The following is a 13,465-nucleotide window of genomic DNA, read 5'->3' as shown; positions in this document are numbered from 1 at the left end:
TTCCGTAACACATCATCCCGCAACTAACTTATTAGTCACAATGCTTGCAAGGCTTATAGTGATGTGCATTACCGAGTGGGCCCAGAGATACCTCTCCGACAATCGGAGTGACAAATCCTAATCTCGAAATACGCCAACCCAACAAGTACCTTTGGAGACACCTGTAGAGCACCTTTATAATCACCCATTTACGTTGTGACGTTTGGTAGCACACAAAGTGTTCCTCCGGTAAACGAGAGTTGCATAATCTCATAGTCAGAGGAACATGTATAAGTCATGAAGAAAGCAATAGCAACATACTAAACGATCGGGTGCTAAGCTAACGGAATGGGTCAAGTCAATCACGTCATTCTCCTAATGAGGTGATCTCGTTAATCAAATGACAACTTATGTCTATGGCTAGGAAACATAACCATCTTTGATTAATGAGCTAGTCAAGTAGAGGCATACTAGTGACACTCTGTTTGTCTATATATTCACACATGTATTATGTTTCCGGTTAATACAATTCTAGCATGAATAATAAACATTTATCATGATACAAGGAAATAAATAATACTTTATTATTGCCTCTAGGGCATATTTCCTTGAGGCTCGTCCTTATCCCCGGCACTGCCGGCGAGGGGGTTCTGCGGCGACTAGCCCCTCGGTCGGATGAGCAGTGTCGGGGGAGGAAACGACCACAAGGGGGAAGTGGGATGGGCTGGCTCGGGTGGGGGTGGGCCGAGGCCCGGGGGGAGTCAGGGGCCTTTCTCTTTTTATTTACTTTGCATTTTCTTTTCTTTTTCTTTTTTCTTTCTCTGTTTTCTATTTAGCTTTATTCTACTTTTACTTTTCTTTTAAATACAAACCTAGACACAGAATTAGTACTATTAAATAAACCACTGCCACATTTAGTTTGAGGTTCAAAATAAAATAATTTAGTACTTTTATAATTTAAAAAGCATTTAATAATTATTTTTAGCCACTGTTATATTCACAAAAGGGCATTTAAATACTTTACAAAATTGTTGGGTCAACACCATAATTGGTTATGGAATATTTTCCACACTTTGAACATTTTTGTTTTCATGTTTGAGAATTTTGAATTTTGGGCTTTAGTTTGAACTTGAATTTGAATTAAGATTTGGATCAAGCGAGGATTAGCAACAGTAATGTGATGACAAGGCACCATTAGCAGAGAATTACTCTAGGTTAATTATACGGGCGTCACACCCCACCTCCAGACGCCGACGCGAGCAGGAAGCCGCCTTGCCGCCAGCCAGCTCCTTCGTCCTGACGCCGGCACGCTCGTCAGACGCCTCCAGGGCAGCCACCTGGTCCAAGGAGGCGCGCGTCTCCTCGCCGGTCGGTTCCTTCGTCGACGCCCGCAGGCTGTTGGACAGTTTGCCAAGGTACTAAATGGACTCTGCCGACAAGTTTTTTTCCATAATTTTCTTTGTTACTCCGATGATTCCTCGTCCGATGATGATGAGGAGATCTTGGCTGTCCTGTTGGTCCATCACCAACTTAATAGCCAGCGGCCGTTGTTCCGTGGCTCGATCCCGGGGCACCTTCAGGCGTTGAATCGCAACCGGGAGAGCGGCCATTTCCTTCTTTGAAAGGACTACTTTGACACAACCAACCCGCTGTTCAAACATCAGAAATTCCGGCGGCGTTTTCTATGAGTAGGAATCTTTTCAACCGTATTAGAGAGGGGGTAGTCGGATACGATGACTATTTCGAGTGCAAAGAGAATGCCCTAGGAAAGATTGTCTTATCATCTTATCATAAACGCACTGCAATCGTCCGGATGCTTGCATACGGAGTGCCCGGTGATCTTATTGATGAGTACATCCGTATGAGCGAGTCTACATGCCTAGACTCCATGTACAAATTCTGCAAAGCTGTGATTGCTGTGTTTGGCTCTGAGTATTGAGAGAGCCGACTCCTCAAGATACAACCCGCTTGTTGGCGATGAATGCCAACAACGGCTTTCCAAGGATGCTTGGCAACATAGACTGCATGCACTGGGAGTGGAAGAACCGCCCTTCTGCTTAGCAAGGGCAGTATAAGGGCCATGTCAGGGCTTGCACTGTCATACTTGAGGGCATGGCCTCACAAGATCTCTGGATCTGTCACTCTTTCTTTGGCATGGCCGGATCACACAATGATATCAACGTGTCAATGCTCGCTGGTGTTTGCAAGGCTTGCCGAAGGCAATAGCCCACCGATGAATGTTACCATCAACGGCCACAACTACGACAAATGATACTACCTAGGTGACGGTATATATCCCCAACGGACCATTATTGTGAAGACAATCCCCAACCCTGTCGGAGAGAAGAGGAAAAGGTTTGCCCAAGAGCAAGAGAGTTCTAGGAAGGACGTCGAGCGTGCCTTTGGTGTTTTGCAATCTCGATGGGGCATCATTCGGTATCCTGTTAGGACTTGGAGCACCAAGAAGCTGTGGGAGGTGATGACTGCTTGTGTAATCATGCACAATATGATCATAGAAGACGAGCGCCCAAACGTATCTACGATCAAGGGTTTCAGTTTCAGGGTGAGAATGTTGTGTCTAAGCATGGAGGAGCGGCAACGTTTGAACAATTCACCTAATTTCATCATGAAATGCGTGCTTGGAAAACTCACATGCAGCTGTAAAATGATTTGGTTGAGCATATGTGGGCTCATGTTGATAACTAATAAATGTATCATTTTTATTCGGCTTGTAAAAATATGTGAGACAATTTTATTTTTTTCGGCTTGTAAAACTATGCTTAATTTATTTGGTTGTGAATCTATGCTTTATTTGGTTGTGAAACTATATGTTTGCTTGTGAAGTAATGCAAAATATGTGCATATTTGTTAAAAAGGACGGCCAACCTGCCACGCCGACAAATATGGGTTGGCGTGTTGGACGCACTGCCGACCCAAATGATAACAGACATAGAGCGGGCGGCCGACTCAAACGGACAAAAAACGGATAAAAGCGCCGTTCGCTTGAATCGACGCGTTGGAGTTGTTCTTACTACTCCTAACAAACTTCAGGATACTCCGTGATTTGATACGCCAAGCAGCCATCTACGTTTACGAGTTAAGGCACGATCGATAACCATGATAAGAATGGTGTGACCAGCTCCAAGCAGCAGCGCCACATGATTCTGCTCGGTCAGCATGGTCGTGCACAACTCCGCGAGGCCATGGGCTGCCGATGGTTTTGCCGTCCGCCGCGGCCAAGTGCTCTGTCCACGCGACAACGTTATCTGATACTGCTACTTTGAAGTATTGTTTTGTTTCTCTGGAAAGGGAGAGACCCCTGGACACACACGCACATACACACTGTCAACACTAGGGATTACAAGATTAGGATTCATACAAAGTAAAAAAGCAACCCGCTCCCAGATATCCTGACGAGTGACAAGTAACAACCATCACACAAAAAGCAAAGCAAAATAGGGACCTAACACCGGTTACTGAAACGTGTAGATTACAGGCTGGAAAAGATCTGCTCGGGGGAAAATACTAACCGCGAACCATTCCAGATCCGAATTCAGATTTTGTGAAAGGAAAGATGGTGGCCAACTCTTGTTACCCATTGGTGCAGCACGCATGCAATAATAATGTACTTGTGCCTAAAACAACCTGGATCCCTTCAGTCCTTGGGCGTGTTAAGCTTAATACAGATGGTTTGGTCCTCAATGGAATTGCGGGGACGGGTATGCTTCTTCGGGATCACATTGACATTATTATTTTCAGCTCATGCAAATTTCTGGAAGAAAGTGATGATGTTTTGGAAACAGAAATTCTTGCGCTGCAGGAAGGGATTTCATTGGCTTTGCAGTGGAGTAATTTACCCATTGATGTTAAATCAGACTGTTTGGAGGCGGTGGCTATGGTGAAGAGTAGTGAAACAAATCTATCAAAGTATTCTTTTATTATCAGAAAGATCAAGCAAAGTATGGAGGAACATGATTCTTCTATTACTCATATACGCCGTAGTGGCAATAGTGCTGGCAAACTTTGGTAAGGCTAATGGTCGAACTATGGTTTGGCTAGGGTCCGGCCCAGAGGAAGTCCTTAATGTTGCTTTACGAGATTGTACTCCCTAAATTTTTTAGTAATAAAGAGTTATTTCGCAAAAAAAACCCGAAGAGATTACTAATTTTTTCTGCAAGAAAACCCGAGAGATTACTAACCACAAAAAACCAGCTCACGCGCGATCCTGAATCTTGATACAATTAAGTTCCATCCTTTGATTGTTAAACATGCATTCTATCAGTTGTCACATATATTTTTTAAGAGTTCTCCCAATCTGCAATAGCGGACTTTGGTGTGGTAATACGTGATCATCGGGGAAGGGTGCAGGCGGCGAATAGAGGTTACTTTGAACGAATTCAAATTCCTGAAGTAGCAGAAGCTATGGCACTTCGTCAAGCCTCAATCCTTGCCAATAACCTTGGCATACGAAAGATCATGGTAGCATCAGCTTGCCTGTCATTGATCAACAAGGTCAAGGGTTTAGGTGTTGATAGGTCCCCTATTGAAGCCATAGTCCATGATATTAGAAAATGTGCCACAAAGTTTGTATCTTGTACTTTTATTCATGTCAGTCGTACTTGTAATGTGGCAGCACATGTTCTGGCGAAATCGGCAGAGCATGATGTTTGGTCCTCCTGGATTAATGAGTTCCCTGATGTAATCAGAACCATTATTTGTAATGAACTAATTATGAATGAATGAAAGGGCGTAGCTGCCCATTACCTAAAATAAATATTTTTTAAGAGTAAATTGCGTTCCTTAGCTTTATAGAAGAAATAGAGTTAATTACAACATATGAACTAGTTCTCAAACCACAATCCGGTTGAGAGCCATACTCCACTCCTAATCCCACACAACCATGCTATTCCTCAGAAAAGACCAGTCACTCATCTCCCGCCTGTCAATGCCCAAGTCCCGAGCTCTTGTGTAATATGCGACCCCAGCTGACATGACCATTCCGTTGCCTCCAAAGGTTCCAGCAACACTAGTGATTCGAAGCCTTTGTGATGCTCCTTGGGAATGCATTTTTGAGATGCACTCCACCAAGTTTCAGGACGATCATCCATTGCAGGCACCAACATTGCATCAGTCCTAGTCCTAGAGAAGCTCAAGTGTCAAATCAGACGAGACTAGACGCAAGTTGCAGGCTGTGATCAACTAGGTCCTCCTTTTGTTCACAAAGATAACAAGACGAAACCTCGTCTTGTAACCCATGTCTTAATCTCTGATCCGATGTCCATATGTGATAGTGGATAGCCAACCATAGGAATATCTTGCAAGATAGTGGTGCCCAACATCTCCATCCTTGTCCGCGATGCATGCCCCACCTCCGTGAGCTATGGTAGGAGCTCGTCATCACAAACTTGCAATGCTCGTGCCCTTGTCATAGCCAGTCCCGTCTCAGTCGTTGTCCTTTTGCGAAAACATGAAAGAATCTATCTGATGATATTTACACATCTTTTTAGATTTTCTTAGGGGTACTATTTTAGACGATTGTTTTAAAAATAAAGACCAAGTATGATCACTTGTGCTAGGATTTCAGAGTCTGCCACAAACTAAATAACACGGGTGTTGTTCAGCCAGGAATATCCTATTTGACGCATTATGCTTCGAACTATCAACCTTTCGCATAGAGCTGGCGATCGAGCTGTGACCTAGGCCGGCCCATTAACATGTTGCAGTGTTTCTGGTTTGAAACCTTCTAGAGTTTTCCAGCCGTTTTTTCAGGTTTTGGACCGTTTTTTATTTTCTTGTACCGGTTTTTCTATTTCTTTTTTGGGTTTTCATGTCCCCCCTTTTTTATTTTTGTTCTTTTCTTCTCCATTTCTGTTTTTTTTTCTATTTCAAGTTTATTTTCCTTTTTTAAAAAGTTCATGTTTCAAAAAAGTTGTGGAAATATTTAAAATGTTCTTGCTTTAAAAAAATGTTCAAATTTCCAAAAATTGGTATGTTTTCAAAAGTTCACAAATTCAAAAAAGGTTTGCACTGTTCTAAAATTATTCAGAAATTTCAAAAATGTTATTGTTTTCCAAAATTATTTGGAATGTTCTTGTTTGATTTTTTCACAACTTTTCAGAAAATTTTGGGCATTCCAAAAAATGTTCCCGTCATAAAAAATTGTTCACAAATTTCAAAAAATATTCTTTTTTTAATTTATGTTCACATATTCAAAAATTGTTTGCACATCCAAATTTGTTTGGATTTTCGAAGAAATTCTAGAAATTGGCAATATGTTCTTGATTTAAAAAATTGTTACCATTTTGATTTATTTCCACAAATGCAAAAAATGTTTGTGTTTTAAAAAAAGTCAGATATTTCAAATTTGTTCGCCATTTTAGAAAATTATTCAGGTTTTTCAAAAAAAGTTCAAAAAATAACTTAGTTTTAGATTATTGTTTGGGATTTTTCAAATAGTGTTAAGTCTGCTACAACTATTAGTTTTTAAGTCTTGCGATATATTTGTCACCAGATCTTTTTGTCGTAGTAGCTAGCAGCAAGGGCGCTTGGGTACGCAATTGCAGGTTTGAATCCCAGCAACCGCGCTACCTTTTTGCGACTTTCACCATCGCATTCGCGGCGCACCGCAATGGGCCGGCCCAGTCGGGCGCACCTTGTGCGTTGGGGCGTGTATTTGCCGCATTCTAGTATTCTCATGTTCCACAAATACATCATTCCATGTTTTAGCCATGCCATGTTTTAGCCCACCCCCTAGAGCCTCGTTCTCGGCCCTGCCCAGGGAAATAACTCTTTGCTGGGCCATCAGCCATGCCAGGAGCCAGGTCTAGTCCATCCGGCTTGAATTGACACTGCTCTAGTGTTCTCATGTTCCACAAATACATCATTCCACGAGTATTTCTCTAATTTCCTAAAAAAAACGAGTATTTCTCTAAGAAAAACTTACACAAGGATTCATATTAATTATCGCTGATTTAGTACATGACAGAGGTTGCTGAAAAAAAGTACATGACAGAGACTACAGTTTCAGTAACAGGGTTACTCGACGGAGACTCCGTGGCACTGAAATTTCCGGGGGATAAATCATGCTATCAGCGTGTTATCCCACTGAATACATTATTCCACTTCAATTTCTTTACTGAACACAATTACATATGAACACTCCAACTGAGAACTCCTCACACTTCCCTCTCTTTATTCAACACGCACACCTCTAAGCAGAGCTTTAAATATTTCTCATACGAAAATGTAGGAGAGGCTCGCAATTAGCTAGAAGCAGCAGGTGCAGCCAGTTTCGCGAGAAACCCCTTGTAGTGCTCCATGATCCTCACGGCTTCGGGCATCACCTCCTCCACGGCGTCCACGGCCATGAACCGCTCGGCCCACGCCGCGAGGCCCGGGACCCTGGCCTCGTCCAGCAGGCTGGTGCCGCCGAACTCGTCCACCGCCCTGATCCACACCACGAAGCTTCCGAGCGCGAGGTCGACGATCCCGACGGCGTCGCCGCCGAAGAAGGCCTTGCCCTTGGAGCACTCCGTGAGCGCCCGCTCCAGCGTCTCCACCTGAGGCAGCACCTTCTCGTACGCCTCCGCTCTCTGCTCCGCCGTCGTCGCCCTGAACAGCGGCCTCCACGACGGGAAGAACTGCAAGCGGATCACACGGACTCAGCAAGTCGTAGAACCAATCGGTGTCTGTCCGCTGATTTTACAGTACGAAACTCGAAGTACGATGAACAAACCGAGCAGAGGGTGTTTGTACCGTGTCGTTGACGTAGGTGGCCCAGAAGCGGGCGACGGCGCGGTCGTGGGGGTCGGCGGGGAGGAGCGGCGTCCCGGCCCCGGCCCAGGCCTCGTCGACGTACTCGAGGACGACGAGCGACTCGCACACCGGCCGGCCGTCGTGGATGAGGACGGGGACCTTCTTGTGCACCGGGTTGGAGCCGAGCAAGAGGTCGCTCTTGTGCTGCAGGTCCTCCTCGATGTACTCGTAGCTGAGGCCCTTCATCTGCAGCGCCACCTTCACGCGGATCACCCAGGGGCTCATCCACGCGCCCAGCAGCTGCAGCTCGCCTTCTTCTCCTCCTCCTCCTGTCATTGCAGAGTGCAGAGGGAGCCTTCAGAGTTCAAAGAGACTTGTGTAGTGCTTTCTTGTTCGATTTTGTGCTCAGCCGCTCAGGTGATATAATCCGGTTTCTTAGTTTGACCAGTGGATTGATTTTGACTGGTTAACTTGGAAGTGGAGAGTCGTGGAAACTTGTTGAAAATCAAAAACATGTACTCCCTCCGTTCCGAATTAGTTGTCTTAGATTTGTCTAGATACGGATGTATCTAGACTCATTTTAGTGCTAGATACACCCGTATCTAGACAAATCGAAGACAAGTAATTCGGAACGGAGGGAGTACATGATAGGCAGGAAGCTTCACGTGGGGACAGGCAACCTAACCAGGTTGTGGAAAGACTCTATTAATGGGTTAACTCCTTTCCAAGAACAATTCCCATACCTCTTTGATATTTGTATTGATCAAGATTGTACCCTGGATATGCTTAGCTCCATAACCAGTGGTCTAATCTTAGAGATCAGGTGCGCAATCTGAACTTACCGAATGCCCCTGACTCGGTGTATTGGTACCTGAATAAATCTGGCAAATACACTACCAAATCCATGTATAAATGGCTTGAAAACCCCCTTAGCGGATGCAGCTATAGGTGGATTTGGAAAGCCAAAATCCCTCTCAAAATACAAGTCTTTCTTTGGCAACTCTCACAAGATGCCGTCCTGACTAGGCAGGTGATGCGGCATCGAAAATGGCCAGGGAACCCTGTGTGTTCCTTCTGCCAACAAATTGAAACTTCCCAGCACTTGTTCTTTGAATGTTCTGTTGCCAGAGTGGTTTGGAGGTCTATTGGAGTAACTCTGGGGACTGATCTTTGCCCTAAGAACTGCTGGCAATTTTTTGTTTGGTGCTACTCTTTCATCCCCGACTACGAACGTTTCTATACGGTGGCCTTGTGCGCGATTACCTGGTCCATTTGGCTGGCGCGAAACCGTGCTACTTTTGAGAACAAGATGATCAAATCTCCTTTTGAGATTGTGTTTACGGTGGTTTCCTTCCTTCTTTATTGGGCAGGGCTCCAGGGCGGGGACGACGTCAAGCAGCTTCGGGCAGGGGCGGAGATGATTCGCGACGGGACGATGAGGCTGATGCGAGCCTGTGATGCAACTATCAAGATTGGAGACTAAACATCAAAAATAGGGAAGGAGATCGACGGATTATCCCCCAAGCACCTCATACCCACGCTGCGGCCCGTTTACCCCGGTCGTCAGGACAGAGAACTACTGTTTTGAGCTACGGCTACTGGTGTTTTGCTGTCATACTTTCTGGTGGCTTTTGGACTGTCGTTTGTAATAGGTCTAGATGTTTGGTGCTACTAGGTTTTCGCCCCATGGCGCCCATTTCGATGGCGGGCGGGTGCCGTGGGTTTCCTAGTAGTGCGTTGAACTCGCTCTCCCCTTCTCCCTGTTCTTAGTCTCATCTCTGTTTCTCAGACTGGTTGTATTTCCGTTCTAAGTAATGGAAAGGGGGTTAGCCCGGTTCAAAAAAGTGGAGAGTCGTGCATGCTTCAGGTGTCGTCGTTTCATTGTTCGAGAGAGTTGCATCACTCGTCAGCGTTGTCGTATGCTCAGGAAAGGAATAGGTGGCAGGTAGTGAGGTCACTGGTGCTTCATGAGGAGTAGTTGGCTTGTGTCCTAGCTCATGTTGTGTCAGCCGTCTCCAACGCTCACCGCAAATTTGCTCCTGCGGAGTTCAAATGTTTAAATGCAGTGTAGTTCTAATTTAAAATGTTTAAATATTAAACTTCAATATTTTGTCTCTCTTAACTGTCGACTGATGCTCAATAGATCTTCTTTTAGTTGTTCGTGAGTTACTCAATGCCGAATTTGTTGATGCATTTGAACAAACTCTTTAAATATGGTCGAAAAGTATGATATGATCACTCACGTTCCTAAATCCAAGACCCGCCACAACATTCTCACCCTCATCCTCCACGATTATGTTGTGCATGACCACACACCATGTCATCACCTTGATCAAGGTCTACAGATCGCATTACTCCAAATTCTAGACATTCTTTCTAGCTGCTTCTTGTCTTTGCGCAAAGTGAGACTTTTTCTGACCAATTGGGTTAGAGATGATGTTCCCAAAGGTAGCCCAAGGAGGATAAATAACGTCAATCAGATAGTAGCTCATGTTGTACTTATGCGCATTGACATTATAGTGGGAAGGAGCAGTTTTTTCCTTCAGCCAGCCCAACAGACAATGGTGATCGCTGCAACACATTGATGTCATTGTGAGACTCAGGCATGCCAAATCCAAAGATCTTGTGATGCAACTGCTTCAAGAATGATGGTGGGCTTCTTAACATGACCTTGATATTCCCCTTGCAAAGCTTTTGGACAGTTCTTCCATTTCCAATGCATGTAATCAAGCGATTCGAGCAAACCTGACCACCCTCTTGCTTCTGAGATTGCCAAGAGCCTCTTGGTGTCTGCCACAGTTGGTTCTCTCAGGTACTGTGGCCCAAACACCGAGACCACGACAGTTGCAAACCTTACCATGGCATATTCGCATGTCCTCTCGGACATCCGCAGGTACTCGTCCCACAAATCAACGGTCGTGCCATATGCAAGCATCCGCAATGCGGCCGTGCACTTCTGGTAACTAGAGAAACCAATCCTTCCCATGGCGTCCTTCTTCAAGATGAAGTACTCATCAAAGGACCAGATGCCATGGTAGAGACGATCGAAGAAATTTTTGCGCATCTGAAAGCACCGACGAAAATTGTCAGCGAAGAGGGCATTGGGGGAAAAGTAATCATCGATCGGCGTCGGTCGCGCCCACTTGCGATTGAGCACTCGATGACCCTTAATCGATCCCTTAAAATTGAGAACATGCTCTTCCGCACACTCCGCGTCTGCAAGTACCGCCTACATCATCGCCGTCTCATCCGTGTAGTCCTCCTTGTCAGAAGACTAAACATAGTGCTCGTAGACGTACTCCATATCCGAATCCATTGCTTCAAAGAAGAATGGATATTTTTTTTAGCTCAGGCAATTCACGAAACAAATGTTGGGCATGGTGAGCATTCACTGGTACAACAAGGTGCTATACAAACGGTTTTTAACCCCTTTCCACGATGATGTTTTGAACCGTCGCCAAGTGAGTGACTGCGATAGGGGTGTCCTTCCCACATGACCCAGAAACTGTCGGGGAAAGGCCCTCCTGGCACACATGCTCGGAAAAATGAGGTCGTCTGCGATGGGCGAGTGATGAAATACGATTATACAGGCCCAATCGGTTCCGGTCGTAAGTACATCCCACACAGTCAGTCCCAAACAAACGTTTATGTTTGTTATGTACATCCCACACAGTCAATCCAGAGAAAACGTTTGCGTTCTTATGTACATCCCACACAGTCAATCCTGGGAAAACATTTTCGTTCTTATGTACATACCACACGGTCTGCCTCTGGAGTCCACTCCACGGGTCCTGCCTTCTTCAAAATCTTGAAGAACGGCAAGGCGCGCTCGGGAGACTTGGAAATGAATCTACTAAGTGCGGCAACACATCCAGTCAAACGCCTCACATCCTTAACCGTCTTGGATGCTTGGATTTGCTCGATAGCCTTGATCTTATCGGGGTTGTCCTCTATCCCTCGGTGGGACACAAAGAAGCCAAGCAACTTGCCGGAGGGAACGCCGAACACACACTTCTCCGGGTTCAACTTCAAGTTGATCTTGCGCAGATTAGCAAACTTTTCTTCTAAATCTTGAATGAGGGTTGACCTGTCCTGGTCTTGACCACAATATCATCCATGTAAGCTTCAATGTTTCCGTGCAACTGTGACTCAAACCAATCTGGACTGCCCTTGCAAAAGTGGATCTGGCGCTTTTCAACTCGAAGGGCATACATACAAAGCAGTACGTGCCGCATGGAGTGATGAATGCCATCTTCTCTTCATCTTCCTTGGACATAAAGATCTGGTGGTATCCTGAGTAGGCATCCAGAAAGGAAAGCAAGTCGCACCCGGAGGTAGAATCCACAATCTGATCGATGCGCGACAAGGGAAATGAGTCATTTGGGCAGGCCTTGTTCAGATCAGTAAAATCTATGCATAGTCTCCATTTTCCATTAGCCTTGTGTACCACCACAGGATTGGATAACCATGTTGGATGCAGTACTCATCTAACCATACCAGCTGCCTCAAGTTTCTTGATCTCCTCGGCAATGAACTGCTGCCGCTCCAAGGCTTGCTTCCGGATCTTCTGCTTGACGGGTCGGGCATGAGGGCAGACAGCAAGGTGGTGCTCACTTACCTCCCTGGGAACACCGGGGATGTCAGATGGTTGCCAAGAAAATACATCGACATTCGCCCGCAGGAAGGCAACGCGCGCGCTTTCCTATTTGTCATCGAGGGTGGCACTGATAGTGAAGGTACCATCAGTGCCAGCCTGCCCTGCCAGGACCTTTTTCACAGCGGGTGCACCAGCCTTGGATCTTTTGCTGTTAGAACTCTCTGGCAAGTCCTCGACGGGCGCAACGTACTCCGAAGATGTACGTTTGCCGGATTCCTTGCGGGCATCCTTGCTATTTCTCTTCTTCTTGCTTTCCTTGGCGGGATCCTTAGCTTCTGTGGCATCCGCCGCGACTGCGTCCCTGTACATCTTGTCCATGCAAATGATTGCATCCTTCTCATCGGATGGAATGGAAATGACGCCTATTGGCCCTGGCATCTTCAAGGTGTTGTAGGCATAGTGGGATGCCGCCATGAGCTTGGCCAGAGCTGGGTGATGATGACATGTACCTAGGGTAGGGTCTTAGGCCTGACCTAGACACCCTACCCAAGGACACTGCCCTAAAGTCAGAGACATACAAAGTACAACAGGAAATACCGACTGAAACCACCCTGAAGTGCAATCCACTCGACGGAAGATTCCACTCGGATATCCCAATTCCACTCGACCATACAAAAACCCACTCGGTGTACAGAAGGCCTAAAGTCACCCCAGGATGGAAACGGTCAGGCATTCACTCCGTCGTCATAAAGATCATTTACTATGGGCGTTACCAGTAACGTTCAAGTTATAACTCACATTGAACCCTTGTGTAACTGAGGGCCGTGAGGGACCTGGAGCACTCCATATAAGCCACCCCTCCCCTCTGGCACAAGGTTCGCACCCCCTGTAACTTCAACACATATCCAGTCGACAAGCCTCGGCGGCACCGAGACAAAGGGCTTTTACCTCCTCTGAGAGGGGCCTGAACTCGTAAACTTGTGTGTACAACCTCGCCGTAGCTAGGACACTGCCTCCTCCTACGTACCCCCTACTCTTACTGTCAGACTCGTTCCCTTGACAGTTGGCGCCCACTGCGGGGCAGGCGTCTGAGCGACTTCCGGTGAGGTTGCGAATTTCGTTCTCCGTCAACAT

At 45.9% G+C, this 13,465-nt stretch overlaps 2 protein-coding genes across 2 annotated transcripts; both read right to left on the bottom strand.

Annotated features, from left to right (window-relative positions):
• Positions 1–7,033: 7,033 nt before the first annotated feature.
• Positions 7,034–8,194, bottom strand: LOC109764919 (probable glutathione S-transferase GSTU6). Its single transcript, XM_020323700.4, has 2 exons — positions 7,735–8,194; positions 7,034–7,619 (listed from the first exon to the last, which is right to left on the bottom strand). The coding sequence occupies exons 1-2, from the start codon at positions 8,068–8,070 to the stop codon at positions 7,242–7,244; spliced, it is 714 nt and encodes a 237-aa protein (XP_020179289.1). The 5' UTR covers positions 8,071–8,194; the 3' UTR covers positions 7,034–7,241.
• A 2,139-nt stretch (positions 8,195–10,333) lies between these two features.
• Positions 10,334–12,700, bottom strand: LOC109764913 (uncharacterized). The gene is made up of 2 exons (XM_020323696.1): positions 12,503–12,700; positions 10,334–10,798 (listed from the first exon to the last, which is right to left on the bottom strand). Exons 1-2 carry the CDS (start codon positions 12,698–12,700, stop codon positions 10,334–10,336), a joined length of 663 nt encoding a protein of 220 aa, XP_020179285.1.
• Positions 12,701–13,465: the final 765 nt, after the last annotated feature.

The sequence above is a fragment of the Aegilops tauschii genome, chromosome 3 (genome assembly GCF_002575655.3).
Source record: "Aegilops tauschii subsp. strangulata cultivar AL8/78 chromosome 3, Aet v6.0, whole genome shotgun sequence".
In the NCBI taxonomy this organism is placed as follows: Eukaryota; Viridiplantae; Streptophyta; class Magnoliopsida; order Poales; family Poaceae; genus Aegilops; species Aegilops tauschii.
Note: the sequence above shows the minus strand (reverse complement) of the source record. Positions and strands in the feature narration are given on the sequence as shown.

What these genes read in the sequence shown, in the direction of transcription:
- LOC109764913 (XM_020323696.1), bottom strand. Translation starts at nt 12,700, where the DNA reads ATGTACAGGGACGCAGTCGCGGCGGATGCCACAGAAGCTAAGGATCCC. An exon ending in GTGCACCCGCTGTGAAAAAG is followed by an intron (nt 10,799 to 12,502) that starts GTCCTGGCAGGG and finishes CGGTGCTTTCAG; the next exon opens with ATGCGCAAAAATTTCTTCGA.
- LOC109764919 (XM_020323700.4), bottom strand. Translation starts at nt 8,070, where the DNA reads ATGACAGGAGGAGGAGGAGAAGAAGGCGAGCTGCAGCTGCTGGGCGCG. An exon ending in CCACCTACGTCAACGACACG is followed by an intron (nt 7,620 to 7,734) that starts GTACAAACACCC and finishes ATCCGCTTGCAG; the next exon opens with TTCTTCCCGTCGTGGAGGCC.